The sequence below is a fragment of the Amblyomma americanum genome, chromosome 5 (assembly GCF_052857255.1).
Source record: "Amblyomma americanum isolate KBUSLIRL-KWMA chromosome 5, ASM5285725v1, whole genome shotgun sequence".
Taxonomy (NCBI): domain Eukaryota; kingdom Metazoa; phylum Arthropoda; class Arachnida; order Ixodida; family Ixodidae; genus Amblyomma; species Amblyomma americanum.
The window spans coordinates 182,249,646-182,270,906 of record NC_135501.1 but is presented as its reverse complement, the minus strand read 5'-3'; the positions used below and the strand labels follow the sequence as shown (position 1 = coordinate 182,270,906).

The 21,261-nt window shown below is 46.5% G+C and overlaps 1 protein-coding gene across 1 annotated transcript; it reads right to left on the bottom strand.

Annotated features, from left to right (window-relative positions):
* Positions 1-668: 668 nt before the first annotated feature.
* Positions 669-17,089, bottom strand: LOC144135386 (sulfotransferase ssu-1-like). The gene is made up of 5 exons (XM_077668054.1): positions 16,489-17,089; positions 8,368-8,656; positions 4,868-5,132; positions 3,873-4,076; positions 669-1,585 (listed from the first exon to the last, which is right to left on the bottom strand). Exons 1-5 carry the CDS (start codon positions 16,501-16,503, stop codon positions 1,354-1,356), a joined length of 1,005 nt encoding a protein of 334 aa, XP_077524180.1. The 5' UTR covers positions 16,504-17,089; the 3' UTR covers positions 669-1,353.
* Positions 17,090-21,261: the final 4,172 nt, after the last annotated feature.

The following is a 21,261-nucleotide window of genomic DNA, read 5'->3' as shown; positions in this document are numbered from 1 at the left end:
CATTAACACGCGTTTGTTCCCTCACCCACTCTGCCCGCTTCCGGTTTCTTAACGTTGCTTCTATCACTTTTCTTTGCATAGCTCACTGCATTGTCATTAACTTAAGCTGAACCCTTTTCGTTAGCCTCCAGGTTCCTGCCCCGTAGGTGAGTGCCGGTAAGGCACAAGTGTTGTACACTCTTCGCCTTCATGTCAGTCAGGAGAATTAACAGTACACGACCAAATAAAAACAATGGTCACACAGCTGGCTGGTGCCCCACGCCTAGCTGTTTGGGTTAGATACGCCGGTTGCCAAGACCGCCAGACTAATCTTAACGGCTGTTGAACCCGTGCTTGTTACTCTTATGTACTCTTAAGAAATGCTTTTTTGTTTTTCCCGCAAATTACCCAAAAGTGCGGTCTGGCCGAAAATGACTTCGAGAATGACAATGATGTAAGGCGATTTTATTTCGCTCATATCACTTTCCAGACAGTTGCCTTTCCAACAAATAAGCTTTGAAGTTAAAAAAAATACGGGCATGAAGTAGAAAATTATCTTCGTAATAGCAGCCAAAAAAAAATGGCGGAACTAAAAGTTACGACGAGGCATTAGAAGCGCTGCAGTACAGTTCTTTGGTTTATTAGAAACACAAGAGATATACAGGGCCTAACAGAACAACAAAACCACCCATCCAATCTGCTGTTCTTTGAGTAATCTCTCTCTGTGAAGGTGAGATGTCAGCTCGGATAAAAAAGGCACAAGTGGTGGCATTTTGGTTAATGCATATACAGACCTGCTGTGGCATGCAGATCTGACCGTGCCGAGAGCAGACTGAAACTTTCTTTTTATGAATTACTCAAACGACTTACCGGCTACAGCTGCAGAATATAGAAGGGGCTTATGCGACTGCATTAATAACGCTCATCGGGTAGGTTACATCATTACCTAACGGCCCATTCCAAGAACGTTGTTCCAGAGCTGGCGTAAAGCTAATTTGGATCAAGGGTTTAAAGCTTAGTCTGTCTGCCAGTGCCACAGCGGTCGATGGAGCCTCAGTGAAGCCAACCGCAAAGCAACGCCCGCGTAGGCGTTTACTGTTTCTCAAAAATATGCAAGGCCACTCATCCTTAACCAGCGAGACCAGACGCGCGCGAATCTCTAAAGCTCTGCAGAATGAAAATGTTTCTGGTACACCACAGCAGCCCCTCCTTATGGCCTGGAGTAAGCTGCGGTCTCCTGCACTGCAGCTCGCCTACTTTAGACAAAAAGCAGAGTTAATGATTTCATGTTGGGTGTGTGTGTATTACGCTACTATACGCCAACCGAGGGAGCACATTTTTGTTTTAAATGCTCTTGTCGACATTTCCAAGCAGTTAGTATTCTTTCTTTGACCGCAGTTCGAGGCAGTCCTCCCACAGGCTCAACAGGTCGAGCGCTATACACTTTTGTGCCGCCTTTCTTCTCATCTTGAGCACCTGGTGGGCCGTGAAGTGGGTCTTCCAGTCGCCCACCTGCCCCTTTCTGATCATGGTGGCACCCTCGGAAGGCTTGGCTGTCGCACGGTGGCCGGAGTGCTCGAGGTACAGCTGAGCCCACCGGGGCAGCCTGTGGGGGAGAGGAAGCCAGATGTGCAACCTGGTATGCGGCGCACATGCTGGGGAACTTGCATGCGCTCAACGTCACGGAAGGTTGCACTCTAATCAACAACACATATAGCAGAGATTGCTTCGTGCGAGACTGGTTAAAACGTGATGGACTCTCAACAAGACTCCCCTCATATCACATATTTCAGCGAGAACCGTTATAAAGATGTTATACCGACAAGAAGTTCATCGAGTGCGCGCACTGAACCTGAAATGGCGCTCTGGTCTGCGTGACGTCACAGCTGGAGAAATTGCGTAGCGCGGCGGTGCGTTAGCAGCCCCTCGTATGGCGCCATGGCGGATGCGTAGCCGTCGTAGCAGCAGCCGGAGAATGAAGGTGCAGTAGCGGCCCTTATAAAAATAGGCTACAGACAGTCCTTAGACTTCTTATAGACTCTATTGCCTTCCTATAATATTTCTTTTTGTCCATTCATAGTCTATAGACTCTCTATAGACAAAAGTCTTCTAAAAGTGTATTGCCATAAATCTATAGATTGTCGATAGATTGCCTACAGGATTTGTATTGCCTATAGACTGTTCTCTATGGTTTGTCTATAGAGAGTCTTTATACTTTATAGAGAGAAGTCTGTGGACAGTCTATAGGCTGTCTAAAGAAAATTTTTGTAAGGGCCGGCTCTCTCTCGTCGACGTGGTCAACAGCGATCAGTAAGCGCCGGCAACGGGAAAATAAAGCTATTTACTTCGCCCGAACGGGAAGCTGTGTGACTGCAATTCTGTACCGAGCGTTGCCGCCTACTTCTCGCCGATCGCGCCCGTGAATCAAGCCGTGTGGCTGTAAATGAATATTTACAGCCATACATAACCTGAATGCTTTCGCTGCAGTAAACCATATTAAGCCATAAGCGTAAACTTGGTGACTCTTTTACTCGAGATATTTCGCTGTGATAGTTGCGGTGCCCGCGCTCCAGAAGTTTCATGATGGGTTATTGAACTCAAAACAATACCGCTTCCTAACCGCCGCACCCGCCGCGGTGGCTCAGTGGTTAGGGCGCTCGACTACTGATCCGGAGTTCCCGGGTTCGAACCCGACCGCGGCGGCTGCGTTTTTATGGAGGCAAAACGCTAAGGCGCCCGTGTGCTGTGCGATGTCAGTGCACGTTAAAGATCCCCAGGTGGTCGAAATTATTCCGGAGCCCTCCACTATAGCACCTCTCTCTTCCTTTCTCCTTTCACTCCCTCCTTTACCCTTCCCTTACGGCGCGGTTCAGATGTCCAACGATATATGAGACACATACTGCGCAATTTCCTTCCCCAAAAAAACAATTATTATTATTATAATTATTATTATTCCTAACCGTCGCTGTGAGAACCACTCAGCTAAGGAGGGACGTGTGCTTGCCGATTGGCACCAACTAGGCCACTACCGCTGGTCCGCGCGGATAGAAGACGAGTTGACAGAACAAGAAAAGAAAGAGGAGATTTCAACGAGCATCACAGCAACCATGTCGCACCTGCTGTCCTACTAAATCCTGCCATTTTTCCCTTTCCATATTCAACATTCTCGGACAAAACTTTGAGAATTGGAATATTATAAGATACTGTTATAGAAATATTGCAGGCAATGATCCGCTCTTCTGATATGTGGCAAAATATTTCGTCCAAAGTGTTTCCATCGATCGCATCGAACATTTAAGACTGGCATAGAAGACCAATGGTGAACGCTTTTGACGACAGCGAAAATGTTACAAAAAAATGCAAGGCTGCCATCGAGTGATCCGCGGATATATTGTATGTTATAGTGAAATTTTGCATTATATAAAATATTGCGTTCGTACGCGCTTTCCCGCTCAAAAATGCCTTTGTTTAGAATTGTTGGGTATGCGTAACTGTTTAATTAAAATCACCTCCTTATCTTCATTAGTCCCGCTTGGTGATGGTCCACCGTGCGTGCTACCCGCCTATCTTTTTGTTCCTATCTCTATTTTTTTATCCCCCCCCCCCCTCCCGAAGCTCTCTCCGTCGATAAGCCTACCCATGTCACCCGATTCTTGGCCGGTCCCTAACTATGGGTACACACCGTTTGTTGTTTGGGTCAACAACAACAACTACGACTACTACTGTGTGCTCTAAAAGAAAGATGTCTGATCGCAAGCCACCTTAACTACCCCTTCCCTGTTACTCCGTAGCGGAAGCATCCCGATAGATCTATTACATTTGGCGGAAAGCACTCTGGTCACCAACATTGCCTACCGTGCCTACATGCTTTTCTTGACGTAGACCCGCCTTACCTGTCCCTGGGAGTGTTGGCCATGAGCTCGGCCTGATACTCTCGCTCGAGGCGGGAGAGCTGGCGGACACACTCCACGCTGGCTGCTCGAAGCACTTTGTCCAGAGCTTGACGGTCACGCCGAAGTGCATCACCATACTTAGGACCCAGGAAATCTGCCACGGCGAGAACCCATGTCTCTGTGTCTGCCTTCAGGTCTTCATACCTGTGACAGGAGACAATATGCGGTGAAGCCATTGCTTGAGTTGAAGCGTAGATTGCCATGACAATGGCTTGGCTTGGTTGCTATTCAGACGTCGCTAAGAGTGAAGAAACTGTGTTCGTAGAAGTGTTCAAGATAAGCGAAAAAAGCTCGGAAGTTGAAGCGAGAAGTGTGCAGTCTTAGGGAAGAGTTTCCTGGTTATCACGACCACGGAGCCACGTTATAGCGGTCTCTATCTTTTCGCTCCAGATATCCTTGTATTAGTGTCGGACAAAATATAGTACTTCCGTTGGTCAGGTCGTTTGCCTAACTTACGTCCTGTGTGCTCGGAGAAATCAGAGCGGCGACAATAGCAATGCAAGGCGGGCCAGGAGAGTTCTACAGAGTTGTGAAGCTTGCCCAAGAAAACTTTACGATGAATGAAATCCCCGTGAATTATGACACTCAGCAGTTGATTCAAGCATTGTCACTTCCTATACTGTTTGCGAGCGCTAATAAGAAAGACAAATGTTGCGCCAGGGGCTAGCGACCAGAAAACCTCAGGGCACCGACTATAATCAGCAGTTGAAGTGGTGAGACCAAGACGTGTTTTTTTTCTCATAAAGGAAAGATTCTTCCCTTGCAGATTTACTTGATCGAACTCAGCGCTTGTTATGAAATAAATTATTAATGCAACGTTATACTTTTTTTCCACTGCGGCGACTAACCTTATAGTTCAGCCTGATAACATAATTTAATTTTAAATGAAAGGACATTGAGAAAATCTTCGTATAGAAGCGATGATCTTGACCCACCTGACAAAAAGGACGTTGGGGTCGTTCTTGTGCGGGTACCAGGACATAAGATGGTCGAAGTAGTCTCCGCCATCCACAGCCCCTTCGAGGAAAAGATCGAGGAATTCGTCGAAGGTGCCCTGCTCGAAGTGGTAAATCGGAAATAGTTTGTAGTGGTGGTAGAAGGAGACGCAGCAGTCGAACGGGTTGCGCACCACGTAGATGTACTTGGCGTCAGGACAGATCCGTTCCTGGTCGTACAGCATGTGCGTTTTAATGGCGCTACCTGCGAGGAATACAGCGTTACCATTGTTATTTTTTTTGTAAGTTCAATATGTCTAAACTTTACGTTTTAAAGTTTTATTTTTTAAGGGGCGAGTTGCCATCGTTTTTTCGTAAATATGCGGGAGACCTTAATGGTGATAACCGTTCCTGGTCACTTACACAGCTCTCGTTTGAAAGCCAGGAGTTGAGTACGATTCAATTAAGCAGTTAAGAAATATTTCAAAGTTTTTGGCTGATACATGCACGACACATGGCTTGGAAGACACCTAATATACTGCTTAAGACAGTAAGAAGTATGAGTTGGCATGGCCAGCAGTTACAAAGTAAGAAGGAACCCTCGTTGTGAAAGCTTACGTTGCCAAATATTGAATGCATCATCTTGTTGCCGCGGTTTCTAAGAAGCGACTTCCCGAGACCTTGAAAGCATTACAAATAAGACAGACTGAAGCGAACGTAGCAAGCAAAACTAGTGTGAAATGCAACATAACACATCACTATCATCATCACCACCACCACCACCACCACCACCACCACCACCACCACCACCATCATCATCATCATCATCATCATCATCATCATCATCATCATCATCATCATCATCATTGACAACAACAACAACAACAACAACAACAACAACAACAACAACAACAACAACAACAACAACAACAACAACAACAACAACGACGACGACGACGACGACGACGACGACGACGACGACGACGACGACGACGACGGCGACGACGACGACGACGACGACGGCGACGACGACGACGACAAACGACGACGACGACGACAACAACAACAACAACGACGACGACGACGACGACAACAACAACAACAAAAACAACGACTACGACGACGACGACAACGACAACGACGACAACAACAACAACAACAAATGTAGCCCATCTCCGTTCAGAGCAGGTGCAATCAGGAAATGATCGCATGAAAGGTGTGGCGCGTGTTAGGCTGGCTCCATCTAGAAAGCCTTGGCTTTCAGAGTGGCGCCTGCACCTCGGTTGGTTCGACAAGGGGCGTTAAGCCCTCTTTATTTAGAGGTACGCCGCGCCTGTTCCCTGTTTACCATGAAGCTAGGGCGCACATGAACGCAACCTCTGAAATCTCAGTTCCTTGCCCTTCGTTCTCCACCAACACGGCTTCCAAGCGATCTGGAGAGCGAATCGGCGTAATACGCATAATGCTGCCTCCTGCCGACGGTTACACGATCTTCACGGTCACTCTTCTGCTTTTCAAGCACTGCACGACGGGCTTCAAGTCACAGCGCACCGGATCCTTGAGCGTGCGTCAAGCTGCGTACAATTTGGACGGAAAGTTCTGCAACGTCCGCAATTTTGATTCACGTTCGCCCTTTGCTTCACCATGCTCCCCGGACGATGTTCGCCGGAGATTGCCGAGAACGGAAGCTAAAAGCATTGCACTCTGAAAGCTATCTTTACGCAATAAGGTTATATTGTGTTTACAGCGGACCAAAGCTACTTCCCATTTTTCTAGATTGATTAAGGCGTCTTCATAGAAGCCCCTCCATTTATTTTGGTGCGAACCATTTTAATGCGCAAGCGTTTGAAGGGGAATGTCGTGGAGAAAGGGGCGAAGCCCTCCCCACGGGATTATGAGCCATTTGCATGCCGAGGAAGGTGGCAATTAAATTAACAATTGGTTGCGAGAGGTTGCCCGGGAAGAGCAAGAGCCTGGGTCACACAATGCCCACCGTTAGGAGCACTTGCCATCGCAGGGCTGTGGCGCGTCGCTTAACCGCTGCACCACTGTGCCAGGAGTGGTATGGGGACTCCCATGGATCAATGAATGTAAAGTCGGGAATTATCCATGTCGTGGCGTAAAAAGAAGACGAAATCGCTGTGTGGTCAGTGAGCGTATAGACTGTAATGACAACCGCTCACGAATTTCGGTCGCATAGCCCAAGAGGGCGTCATTGAGTTTTTCTGTTGTTACTGTCGGAATACGCCATTGCGTTTCACAAGGATTTCGCACATCTCCGATATGGGCGTGGAGCTTCTAAATTTCTGCTTGAAATATGCAGCTTCTAAATTTCTGCTTGAGTTTTATGCCTGACATCTGTATCGAACAAGCGCGTGGTACAGAAGCTGAAAATAGAGGCTTCAAAAGTCGTATGGCTGTGTCTGAAAAGTGAATGCCACTCAAAATGCGTAGTTGTCCGTACCTTAATCATAGGAGCTACGCATAAAGGGTCCCCAAATCAGTTTAACATCCTCTTTCCCTCAAGTTGTTTCACAGCGCAGCTGTAGTTAGTATCGGCGTTCTTGGTGAAGCCCATAACTCGGCCAGCGCCGGTCACGTGACGCTACGCCATTCCGTTACCACGAACGTCAAGTTGTCTGAATGAGCTCTCCGCCCGCAGATCACGTGACTACTCGACTGCTATCACTGTTGAGCTACGATCGCCTTCACTGAATTTGGCCACGTTGATGTAAGAAAAAGAGGACACAGCGGGCTAAAGGAGGTGTTATGGGACGTAATGGATGTCAAGATGTCGCCGCCATGCAGTTCGCGCCACGCTGTTGCACTGGTAAAACGTAACAATGGAAAGCATACGCGGAAAATCCTTTTTTAAATTGTACATCTTGTTATCTACAGCTTTGGTAAAGAGTCTCCATTTCACAGGGTTTGCTATTGATCTTTGTGGTGGACTAGTTTAGGCTGCCTCAGGAGGTGTCAGGGTAATGAGGGGTGGGGATTACAGTTCGTTTTACCTTCCAGAGTCTTGAAACTACAGGAGTACCGTAAATAAAGCACCACAAGGCTCACATGAAGACACCTTAGCCTGATGTCTACTGACCGAGGCCGTAGCTTCGTGACTTTACGCCTTGGCTCCTGGTTGTCAACTGCGTGAGCGTGCTTTTTGTTGACGCCTCAAATCCCGCGGTGGGGTATTTGATGAGGAACGAGTCTTTAACAGCGTGTCTATGACTGATCTTTCAATTCACTCCTGGCAGTGTGCTTGGTGAGAACTGGGGCGGCAGAAGTATACGATTCTAGTTCTTGGCTGTCTGGACAAAGAAATAGTTAAGAGATGATGTGGCATGCATATGGACTTCTGGGTATGGTAACACAATTTCCTATTGGCAAGTGGTTTCATTTATGGAAAAGACCTAGCGAGGCTATTCCGGCAATCAGCGGTGTTATCACAAGCACATCATTGGCGAAATGTGCACTAAACGCTCGCAGTTCATACGTACCAGGGAAAGTAAGTGCAGAGACGGCTTCGACGCCGTGCCTCTCTAGGAAGGGCATGCTCTCGAAAAAGTGCTTGATCGAGGGTGGAGGCTGGCCGAGGCTGTACACGTGGTAGAGGATGTGCTGCATCCAAGTCGTGCCACACTTTGGGTAGGTCACGATGTACACCTGGCCCGGCCGGTGCCTGTAGGAGAGGGCTCCGCGCAAGATCTCTTCGGGAAAGTGCTCGCAGAAGACGTACGACCCGACGCGACGGCTTCTGGGTACTTCTTCCGCTGCCCGCGCGTCGTCCTGTGTAAAAAGTACAGGGCTTGGTACAGTGCTCACCGTATCATTACGCTCAGCATGGCGTCCTTTTCAAAAATATCCATATTCATAACTTGACTGCAGGCGACGCCTGTCAACACATGCTTGCTCGAGCTGAAAGACATACCCCACAGTTATGGACAAAAGCATATTGAAACGGGGAAAACTTTATGGACGAAATTTTTTCTCAGATTACTAGATTTCACTATAACAATCAATATATCCGCAGACCTCCCGTCGGAAGGTTTGCATTTTTTTTGCTATTAGTGTTCTTGCCATCGTCAAAACCGTTCCCCATTGGCTTCCTATGGCAGTCTTAACTGCTCGATGCGAGCTATGAAATAACTTTAAAAGAAAGATTTTTGCTTTTCAGCGAAAGAATGGACCACTACCTTCAATGTGTGCCTAACAGTACCTTGCAATTTTACATTATTTATATCTTTTACCCGAGAATGTTGGAAATTGTTGAGATACAAAACTTTCTCAAGCTCTCTCCATGGTCGTAAAAACCATCCATCTCGACGGTTTGTGCTTTACAAAGTCGAAACTACGCGCAGAATGTGGTCGGAGATCCTTTCATCAAACAGGGGAACCTCCGCGTTACCAAGAAGTTATCCGAACAGCCAGAATGAAAAGAGTGGGATGCCCGGTTGCACACTGCTGTGGGTCACGGCGTCTCATTGCTTATTGCAGTGGGTTTCGAGAAGCAAGAAATGCGGGTCGACTGCTTACACAAACATGTTATTTTCAAGTGCTCGTAAGAGAACTATGCACGTCCGGAAGGCGTTGTCTTTCGCTCCACTCTTGAGCTGTGGTGCTGGAAGTAGCGAGATGTAGAAAGAACCCTTTAATGAACTGCAAGCATGCGACCTTTAGGCTTTTGCAGTTGCGCGTCTCAACCTTTCGAACTATGGCGTCGCCATATTACCAGCAGGACTAATCTCAACTACTGGCGTCACCAGTGCCGGCTTGCTTCCGCCAGGTGGACGCAGCATAAAAACGAGCAATGAGCCTACACTCAGGTTGCGCTTCGTAGTGGCAGGTGCACAAAGCAGTCCAGCGAGCAATATGCAGACACCTTGGTTCGAAAGGTGTACGCGCAGCTTTGCGAGCTGCCACTGCACACCTCGTAGAAATGACAGAGCAGCGGGCACTCTTACACTACAATGACAGCTGCAACGCGGCGGAGTGTAGATGCAAAGTCGTGAAGGGGTGTCGCCACGAGCTTGCAAGTCGACGATAGAAAATTCTGCGTGAAAGTTCTGGATCCCTGTAGAGCCCACTTTCGGAATAGAGTAGAAAAATGCTCGCACTTGATCTAGGAATAGATGAATAAATTACCGGAAACTACAAGATTCACAGATTATATACTGTAATCAGATTGCGGGGATAGGGTAGCCGCAGCTGGCGCAGGACAGGGTTAATTGGAGAGGTAAGGGAGGGGCCTTCGTCCAGCAGTGGGCGTATAGTCATGCTGATGATGATGAGTATGGTATTGAGGACCACGATTGTGAAATGAAGGGAATAAGATTGTTGATTGCAAATTATCAAGAAATTGTGGCTAATAAATGAGATAATCAGAACTGCTATCTCCTTATCTCATCCCCGCCGGGCCCACATGGAAGTGCCATACAGACAGGTAGGTAGTTGGATGAGGCTAAAGAAGAAGGGCCCCTCTCTCCCCTCTCCAGGACCGCTAATGAAATGGAATGTAATGAGGGGTAACCAGATAGACACGCGCTCTTTCCGTAAGTTGATATTGTCACGACTTTGGATGTGGCAACCAATCTTGACATTGGGTAGTTAAAAACTGGCTTGCCGTTTGATATCTCTTGCAACCAATGATTTCTGGCTTGTTTTTCTTGGTAAGTCCAGTCTTTTCTTCTTACCTCTGTTGCAGGCTAGGGTCATATTATCACTGACTGACCTCTCCTCCTTTCCTCTCATTAAAATTCTTTTCTCTCTGTTGCAGGAAATTTACACTACCGCAGAGCACAAATTTCGGTTAGTTGGTGAAAATTCATAATGTTTAAAAACAGCGCAAACTAGACGAAACAGTTCGGTTTAGGGGGTTTAACGTCCCAAAGCGACTCAGGCTATGAGAGACGCCAAAACTAGATGAAGCGGAACACAAAGGAGAATACACTAAACCCTCGTGTGATGTCTTCTTTCTACTGTGTCTCGTGCAGTTCGCGCTATTTTTAAGAACCCTATTTTCGCTGCTTTGAAACGCTAACGGAACACCTACCCCACTGATTCCTTCGTTTACAGGGTACTGGAGGTGGTTGAACTTTTTCAAAATGTACCCTATAGTTTCCCCGTCTTTTGTGACGCTAAGTTATCAAATCACTTTTGTTTTGCGTTTCTCATTTTGCGGCCCCCTAACGTTAAAAACAGTTGTTGCTCGAGCATTTAATTTAAGCGAATATTTCTGAACCTGTTACATTAACTAAGAAGTTCGGCCCGGCTGCGTCACTTCGTTGATTACTTGTTTCCAAGCTTTTTCTCGACACAACATTATCTCAGAAACTGCATGAGGGAAGATGTAGGTCGTAGATAGAGATGGGACAGTGCCGGGGAGGAGACCAGTGTACTTTACACAGCTCCTCATCCGGAGTGTCCTCATGGTCATGCGCACATTTATTTTAAGAACTCCCCAAATTCGCGGGCGCAGATGAACCGTGCAGTGAAGACAGCAGAACACATAGCAAATAAAATATCGGGACTGCGTACAGTCTCTCCAGGAACTGGGAGCGCTGAGGATGACACATGGATCACACTTTAGAGCCAAAAGGGAACCGACTTGGCCGGGAATTGTTAAATGAACAATAAATACTTGGCCTCAGTGGTTATTTAGTAAAACCACTCACTTGGTATTTTATTAGTCCACTGCAATTGTTTAGGGGGGTGTTGCCAACGTTTAATTACTGTGAATGTGATTGTGTATGGCTTGCAGTCTCTGTCCGCACAAATATAAACGCATGAATATATTATAGTGTCAAGAATTTGGTGGCCGCCTGCGTGTTTTAGAAATTTCTAGCTTCAAACCCATCCCGTGGACCGTTTTCGGTTATAGAATATCTGATCCGGGTCCCATTTGAACCCAACATATTTTTGGAAATGTGGCGGTGTGCTTGAAGGTTGCTTCACTTCCGCCACCGGTTGGCCCGGTATTGCACTGCCTCCGGGATCGGCCTGGGGCATTATACCGCGCGTCTTTTCTATCCTATCTTTCTATCCTATCTTGAAATTCTCCTACTTTCAGCACGTGGTAGCGATTGCGGCTCAGCTTGAGCCAATGGGCAGTCCTGTGCACTTTCCTTTTCATTTTTCCTGGCAACAACACAAGAAGAAGAAATTTCTATAAAGTTTTAGCAGCAATAGCAATGGCTCACGGGCCGTGCTTTTCTGTAAGAGGGTGCTTTAATTTTACCATCCCAATGTGGGCTGGCTCTTGACTTTTTTTTTCGATCCCACCAGCCTTTTTCAAAAGAAGGCCATGGGAGAAGTCATAAATGCGTGCACAAAAAAAGTACAGGCAGTTCGGTTCTCGAAGGGATACTTCTGCTTTGAGCCATTATTTGGAATTTGTACGAATGCCGCTAAGGAGCGTCTTATGAAAGGAAACTGAAGTTGTACAACATGAAATCTGCTTCGCAATTCGTGCCGTTATTTTGGTACCATTTAGAACATCCGGTAAGGAAGTCAGCATATAGCCAGCTCCCAGAACGTATTGTTCGGGACACGTGTTCGCATTCAAAAGAGGCAAAAGAAGAGATAAATGCTATCGCTTGCGGACGCTGGCAGGCGGAAAAATTTAGGTCATCTGTGTTGTTTCCTACGGGCTCGCGTTTCATGCACGTGTGCAACGCCATGTTTCCTTGAAAACGCCGCTGCTGGCAGTGAGGGCTGCGAACGCGTCGGATCTCATGCTGGCCCTTCGTTACAAAAAAGTGTGCATTCAACGCCTATACGAAATTTTTTCAAAGACCGACGGAAGACCATAAAATGGTTACGAATGTTTACAAAAGTGTGCATTCACCACGTGCACAAAACTTTGTCAAAGACCGCGGAAAGATCATAAAACAGTTGGGAATGCTTTTGTGCCAGCACCCACTTAACTGTCCCGAAGCCTTACACGTGCCTCTGGCAAAGGTTAATATTAGGCTGTGCTGTTAGGCCGAAACGAAATGCATAAGTTATCTTCACTGTCAACCAGTACAGTGACTGTGCTGAATTTTTATTCATTTTTTAAACGCGACTATAAAACAGATAATGCTTTTTAGTGGCATCTGAATTAAGTCTATTAGTTTTAACGTATGTCTCGAAGGGTATAGAGAAAAAAATTGATTATTTTTAGAGTGACGACGTGAAAGATAGCATTTCTGCCGCTCCTATACATAATAGTGCGGACTTTCGTTGGCCACATCTTTGAAGCTAGTAATATTTATTGAACTGGTTTCAGTACGTATTGCAATTTAATTTCATAACCGAAATTTTTGCCAAAATGACATCGTGTACACATTACTTATTATCATGCTTTTAACGAAGTTATATGGCGGCGGACCCTTTCTGCCACCTCCGCTTATCAGTAGTGGCGTACGCAGACTTTATCTTGTTGGGCTGTTGGACTGCCTGAGTAAACATCTACTTACATAGCTTCAATAGGTTTCGCTCCGTCCTGAAACATATTTGATGGAATCAATGGGTCCGATGGAATAATAAAAATCGCGAATCTCACAGAAGAAAGTTATTATAACCAGAGATGAAAGGAAAAAATAAGTGGCAGTAATTAAAACAGTTTGACCATTACGGATCCCCTGAGCTCTGCGCCGAGAAATTAATTAGGCAAACATAATGCAGATAAACAAACGACGTAAATTCCCGAGAATGGCGCGGGCATCTGCAAGTGGCGCCAGCAGAGTAAGGGGAACAGAATTGACAATGAACTGTAATGACGGTGGCCCTGTGGAGTTTTGTAGGCATACGTTACTCCCAGGTCAGCAGCTGAATGCATGATTTCAATTAAGAGCAAAGCACAACAGACGCCAGCGCAGTGTTATATCATGCAGTCATGTTTCCTTTACTTCTCTGACTCAAAATGCATACCGGTAGTTAAAAATTACCGGCGCACAAAGTCAATAAATATATTTATTTTATTACCTATCATTCACCGCTGCCTGAAATTAAATGCGCGAGCCTGCAAAGTGCATATTCGTGTCCAACATTCTTGGACAAGAATTTTGAATATTGAAACATTGTAAGGTATTGTTAAGGAAATATTGAAGGCAATGGTCCATTCTTCCGATGTGAAGCAAAATCTTTCTTTGATAGTGTTTCTATCACTCGCATCGAACAGTTAAGACTGCCAAAGAAAACCAATGGGGAACACTTCTGACGGCAGCAAAAACGGTAATAGCCAAATCATTAAAGCCTGCCAAGGGGAGATCTGCTAATATATTCATTGTTATACCCAAGTCTTGCAAGATATGAAAAAAAAAAGTGCTCGTAAACTGGTTTCTGTTCAAAAATGCTTTTGTCTAGAATTTTTGGGCATGTGCACTATTGAATTACGAGGAAAGTGTTCTGAATGCGACGAATTTTACTTTATTCACCACTGCCGTGTTCCACAGAGCTTAAAGAGAAGCTGTGCGCTCCAAGAACCTGCCGAGAGCCTGATTTTTTTTATTTGCTAGAAAGCATCAGTGCACTATTTACACTTTATAGCTGCGGTTAGCCCTAGCGCATGCTTAAGACAAACGCTACGTATGAGCAAGGGATGCGTCTCCTGAGAAACACTTAAACTAAATGAGAAATTGCTGAGGAAACTCGCGAGGCACTTCCGCGTGTATGGCAGCTCCCTGCGGCCTTGGGACCCTTTTCATCTTTAAGAGATTGAACCTATAGTACAGCTTTCATTTATTTTTTATTTGCACGCGACTCACATCTTTGAGTGAAAAGGCAGGGAACGATTTTTAGAGTAGCCAGAAACGCACTAAAAGTTAAAACATTTTGTTCACACGTGCCACTGAGACAGGAACAAAAAATACCGATAACTAATTGGGTATATAGAACGGATGTCTCCATTTCGTCTTACTAAGTTTGCATATTGTCGTAGAAGCTAGCATTACCTGAACCAAGCGAAGTCAAGCTTAGAAAAGTTTGCCGGAGGGATCACTATTGCCTCGTGCCTTGGCTGTCTTTCCTACCGGGGTGACTCAGTGGCTACGGCACTTGGCTGTGGAGGTCAAGATCGTTATATCCCTACTGAAAAATGTATATTGGTTTGAACGGGTCAGTAAATAGGATTATGGCACATTTGGTTTGGCTTTATAGGATGGACGTCCCAAAGCGGCTCAGTCTACGAGGGACGCTGTAGTGGAGGGCTCCGGATAATTTCGACCACCTGGGGTTCTTAACGGGCACTAACAATGCACAGTACACGGAATTTTCACATTTTTCGCCCATCGAAGTGCTACCGTAGTGGGCGGGTTCGAACCCACGACTTGCATGCACTGTGTGATGTAAGTGGACGGTAATTAACCACGGGTAATGGTACTTATACGGAGCCCTTCACTAAGGATTCACTCAAAGGCTGAATCGCTTTGGAAGCTTCATCCTATAATGTTAAACGAAATTTGCCATAATCCCAAGGCGCCCACTAGTGAAAACTAAAATAGAAAAGCATACTTCTGGCCGCGGCAACTGCAAAGTGGCTGGCAAACGAAACAGGGGCTCGGATTGGTGGAAATATACCACGTGACCAATAACCTTGTTTTTGCACCATTCGGAGTCGCTCCTGCTCTCGTTTTGTTGAACAAAACGAGAGCAGGAGCGACTCCGAATGGTGCAAAAACACGGTACAACTTGCGGCGCAACATATATTTCAGGCCTTTTTTTTAAAGGCGAGAGCCTTATATAGGTCATTACCAACGAAACCAGACGTCCTTGTCAGCGTCCGGGAAATGTGGTCAAGACATCCGCAAATGACGTCATCGGCAAAGAAAAAAAAATTCTTTCGGAGACGCGGGGAAGTTCCACCAAGGACCTTCATATTGCGAGGCGAGCCGCGTTGCTTCTATGCGAATAAATCTGACCTTAGTGTATGAGTTGCCTTTACGACCGTTCGCTAATGAGTAGGTGTGTCTTTAAAAAGGAAGGAAAAGTAGAATTTAAAAAAGTAATCTTTTCGAATTTAAAACGCGCAGTTAGCTTAACTGCCCTCCGTATTTTTTTTAAGCCTAACGTTTAAAAGCCCATCGTACAAGCACAGCTCACAAGCAGAGTTTGCAGGTCATTCTTCTATACTGGCTCTACTCTGTTCCCCCTCTCAACCCATTTTTCAACCCGCCTAGACACCATCCGCCTAAATAGTCGTCTCTAACCCCCGCCACGTAAGAAACTTTTTCCGGAGGACTCCAACCACCTTAGACGGATCCAAACACTTACTTTCCCCAATATTTACCACCTACACTACATTAAACCAACATTATACGCAGATGCATGTCCTTGGTGTGGCGAAATTCCCACATTCACGCACATTACATGGACATGCTCAGCTAAACCGAACCACTTAAAGCCGCACAACACGGCGCTGGAGCAGTGGGAGGTGACGCTGGCCAGTGGCACCCTGGAAGACCAGGAGGCGCTAGGCCCCATCGGCAAAGCGTCGGCAGAAGCCACTGAAGTCTTGGACTGAGGACCCCACCCACAATCCACTCCGGTCTTCTTTTTACAATTAAATGTTCATTCCCTCTCTCTTTCTCCATAGTTGAAAGGCTCGGTTGAAAGCAGTTATTGAAATACGGCGGGCTCACCTGTTGTTCCGGCATGTTGGCCCACTGACGGCTGCCTCTTCACAACACGAAGTTTGGCTGGGAAGGACACGGTGCTTAGTTCCACAATCGTGCTCGTGCGCAGGTGCCGTCGAACAGCTTGGCGTTTTAGCTGCTCCACGTGCTTATGAGAGAATGAGCCGTTATTAAAAAGGAGCTTCCCGCCACCGGATGCAGGGGCAGGAGAGACAGATAGGGACACGTGAACTAGCGTTGCGCTGAGAACGCTATGAGGTACACTTATCTCGCCATACTTAACCGCAGGTGGTAATACGATTATATGATCAGTAGAATAACATGTGACGGCGAGCGTAGTTCCGTGGAGGGAGGGTTGCGAAAAAACAACGAACAGCTGTGACGAGTGGGAACGAGGTGAGGGCCAGGAATTTAGCCAAGGGCTCGGATATAGCTTGCCGACTAAGTGCACAGAAGACAAAGGTGCGATTATTGTAACAGAAAAAAACGAGCTAGGAGAGTTAAAATTAGTGCGCATATAATCTTCGAAGGAACATCCCACCCTGTACGATGCCACGCGTAGAGAGGTGCTCTAAACGTCTGCCCTTCACCTGGGATACGAGCGAGTGGTTGCACAGGTCTGGTCTTGTCGCCTCGGAGGCTTTAACGCATTTGGTCCGCGTCCAAAACCATTCGCTACGCATACAGTAGCTGCGAGCTTCCGTCGAAGCGTTAAAGATAACACTTGATTCGAGTCACGAGGAAATGGGTCTCTTCCATCTCTTCATTACGGGCTGTTAAGATCGTGCTGGGAGTCAGCAGCTGCGTCACGTTGTCGCGAAGAGAAAACAGGTTGTGTAACAAGCCAACGTATGCTGCACAAGCGAAGGTTAAGGCCACTGAGAGCTGATATTGAAGCCCGTTTCTTCACTGTGGGTATCGTTCTTCACCGCTACCCTTAGGACTGTGGTCAGTGTTCGCGTTTTCAGGCAGGCAGGCAGGCAAGGCAAGGCAAGGCAAGGCAAGGCAAGGCAAGGCAAGGCAAGGCAAGGCAAGGTAAGGCAAGGCAAGGCAAGGTAAGGCAAGGCAAAGAAACAAACAAAAATAAAAGAACAAACAAAGAAGAGCACAAACTAAGAAAGAAGATCAAATAATAACAAATCAATGAGCACAAAAACAGCCACCGAAACCAGCAAGAAGAGGAACAAGTAAGGTGTAAAGCGGGCCGCAATGGCTGATGTTGCTACTTATAACGCATTGGGTTCAATTTCTAAGGTCGAGCTTTGCTGTAAACGGTGAGCAATGTTGGTTTCAAGCCGATAGTTTAAGGCGCTGATTGTTGTAAATTTAGAATTTGCGCTCGATTTGAGTGTCACCGAGCGGTGTTCGTGCATCGTAAGGCTGTGGGACCACGTAAGAGATTGCATTTGAGAGATCTGCAGTTGAAAAGCAACACGACATAAGTATACGTAGAAAACAAGCAGCGAGGAGAAATATAGCTTTTAAATTTTAACCAGACTGTTTACTTCGAGTAAACTTTCTCCAAACAAAAGAAATGACTTTTCTTCGCAGATTTCTCCCAAAGCGGATGGCGTTGCTCACTGCCTTGGCTACTACGACGGCAGTTGACTTGCTGTTTTCGAGACTCTGATATGGCTTCTGAGGGCTGCTTATGGCTAGAAGGAATCGGGAGAAGACTTTGGCACATTTGTGACCTTACACAACGATAGTTTACACTCGGAATTATTGATGGGCTGCGCATAAGGAAGCAGAGTTACGTGAAGTGCGTGCAGCTCGAAGTGCTAAGCTGCTCCTTTGTTTGCGGAAAAAGCGTTCGCAAGGTAGTATGATGGAAAATTAAACTTCGTTAAAACGGTGTGATAAAAGAATAGATTTATGAACGAGCATCTAAGAGGGATGCCTTGGATGGTCGCATTTGTTAGTCCTTTAAAGATGCCTAGTCGAAACTCGGTCTAATGGATGTGTTTGATGTTGGGTGTTGAGAAACTGCAATGTTTTCCTGCGTTGTCGCTTGCTTCTCTGATCATATTACTTGGTCTTACGAACTTCAGGACACAGTTGGAGCCGGATTGGTATTCCACGCTGGTAAGCACAGAATACGCATGACAATGTGATGAAGGTCACAGGAGTATAGACTAGACGTAGTTTATCGCACCTTCACGCGGAAACATATTTTGCGTTTTTCTTTGCACTAAAGCGCACGCGGAATCCGAACTTTGATCACACGGGCCGACTCTGCGAATAAGCGCCGGAGAATAGGTCTTTCCTAGTAATTGCTAAGAGTTCAAGCCACGCTATATTGCCATCGCGAGAACCTGTCTCACGAGATTGCAGTTTGGATGCCTGAGAAGTTGGCGTGAGGCCATCGTGTGTTTATCGTCAAAAGGTAGTCCCATCTTGTTCATCACTTTGCAATGGTGACTCCATGACGTGTGAGCAGCTAACTTTTGGGAATCGTGCCCGAGAATGATTGCGGACACGTAGGCTGCTTTGAAGTTAGGGCAATCGCATATAAATTGAATATTGTGACTGAAATGTTCCATGGGTGATCGAGTTTCGGTATTTTTTGTGCCTGTCACCGATAAGTTCCAAGGTCCTTTCGGAAGTTTTATTTTCGCGAAAACTGAGTTGCTTACTGCCTTAACCAGTGTCTAAACCGACTAGTGGTTATTTGAGAAACTGGTGAAGCAGTCCTGTGAGTCGGCGTCATGCATCTATGCTCTCATTAAACATTTTACTGGTCTTGTTTTTTCTATTGTGGGTTAGCCTTCATCCTCCGGCTTGCCATTACACCTATGTAGCACCAGTTCTTGACATTTGAAGGCGAATGCATGTCTCGTGTAAATGTTTAAGACTGAGCAAAACGTTGTACGGTTATAAAGACTACAGAACCGCCAGAAATGCAAGAAAACACCGAATAATCGCAACAACTCGCACTGCAATTTTGTTTTGCCTCCGTAGTATATGACGAAACCTAGCACTCGAAGTGGAGAAAACCGGTTCCCGATTAAGCCATTCTTTGCGTTAAAATGGTTGTCGCCCGAAAGTAAGTGCCAGCCACTTTCCAAAACTTTCACGTCTGAAGCGCGGGTTCCCTAGTAAAGATATTGTGCTATAAGTGTATTCCGTTCGTGCAGAATTAGTTTCAAGATAATTTCAGCATACGTCACTGTTACACTGCTACTGCGTAGTACGGGCCTGCTCAAAAAACTTGGCGACAAAGCTAGTCTCTGCACCAGATAAAGTTCGTTCTCTTTTATTGCCATAGCCCATAAAACGACTAAACACCGTAGCGTGTGGCGAACATAACTGAGTAACCCTGAGACGATGTTGCGAGTTGTGAGCCGTACACTACTACTTGCACTCGTGGTTATTGCCACGCGACATTTTGCGAACAGTCTTCGGGGTGAAGAACCACTTCAATCCCGCTTTTCTGGCGATAACGTCAAATGATCCTTGACATTTCTCGAGGAACAAGTCAGTCAAAACTCCGGCCTCGCCTTCCTGTCATGCGGAAACCAGGGGAACAGCTTCGATGATCATCTCTTGCGGGCCTATCAAGGAAAGGCAATGAGGTGGTCGTGCTGTGGCAAAGGATTCGCGAAAGCCCTCGAGTCCAACACATGGTTTAACGTGCGCACTGTGCCTGTTCTCGAAGGACACTGCAAATGGAAGGCTTTGTGCATCGGCTACCTCTTACGGAACCCTTTCACTTCATACTTCACTGAATGGATAGCGTTTCACAACACTGACTACACGCTGCTGCAGCCTGAAGAGTTATCCGCACTCAACAGCGATTTTTCACTGTGCGGCGGAAGCCCACTAATCCTAAGCTCAGTAAAATCCAAAATAAGCTCTGCGACCACTCAACAGGTGTCCTTCTTCTCCCGAATGTGCTCAATGAGCCACAAAAGAGGAAGGGCGCGTTTTACGTTGCCTCCTATACAGATAAAAAAAGTTACATTCGCATGTCCCCTGGATAAACGCATAGAAAGATTTGCGAGGACGGCCTGCCACAGTATACAGCACGGCATAATATACAATGCGCTGCTCTCCCAAGACGCAACGTTGAGGTTCAAAGCATATCGAGACCTTCCTCGAGCCGTTGACGGATTCTATCGAGGAGAAGCTGACATACTGATATCCTCCATAGCGGCCGACCTTGATGCATTGCGCCACTTCCACATCACACCTATTTTGAAGTACAGGCTTGAGACGTTCTATACGTGGAAGGATACGTACGCTTACCAAATTTCGTACTTCAGCGTGGTGACGCGGTCATCTTGGGCGTTGCTTCTCATTTCAATCGCCATTCTTTCGTCCTGGCTTTTCCTGGCCGGCGATAACCGCCTCGAATTCGGACACAGTTTTCTGGACACGGACTGGGCGTTCTTCTTGATAGCGTCGTTTCTATCGACCTCTACACCAATAAACAGTCCTTGGCGGGGCCAGAGTGCTCGCCGCACATGGTAATGTCGAGAAGCGTTCCTATTCACATGGCTCATGGCAATTATGCCTCTGTCTGTCTTCTTTCTGGGAGAACTGACCTCGAGCCTCAGCGTGACTTTGCCACCGAACTTTCTGGACACTTTGGACGAGCTAGTGGACGAGCTGGCTTTGGCACTTGAGAATCGACAACTGACTCCCTGCATGCACATAGAGGTAGCAGCCAAACACTCGGCAGCCATTCCCGGCACGTTATACGACAAGCTAAGGCGTGCTTTTCAAAGCGCGAACAAGGACATGTCGCTGCTTGGCAGCACACTTGAAGACTGCTTT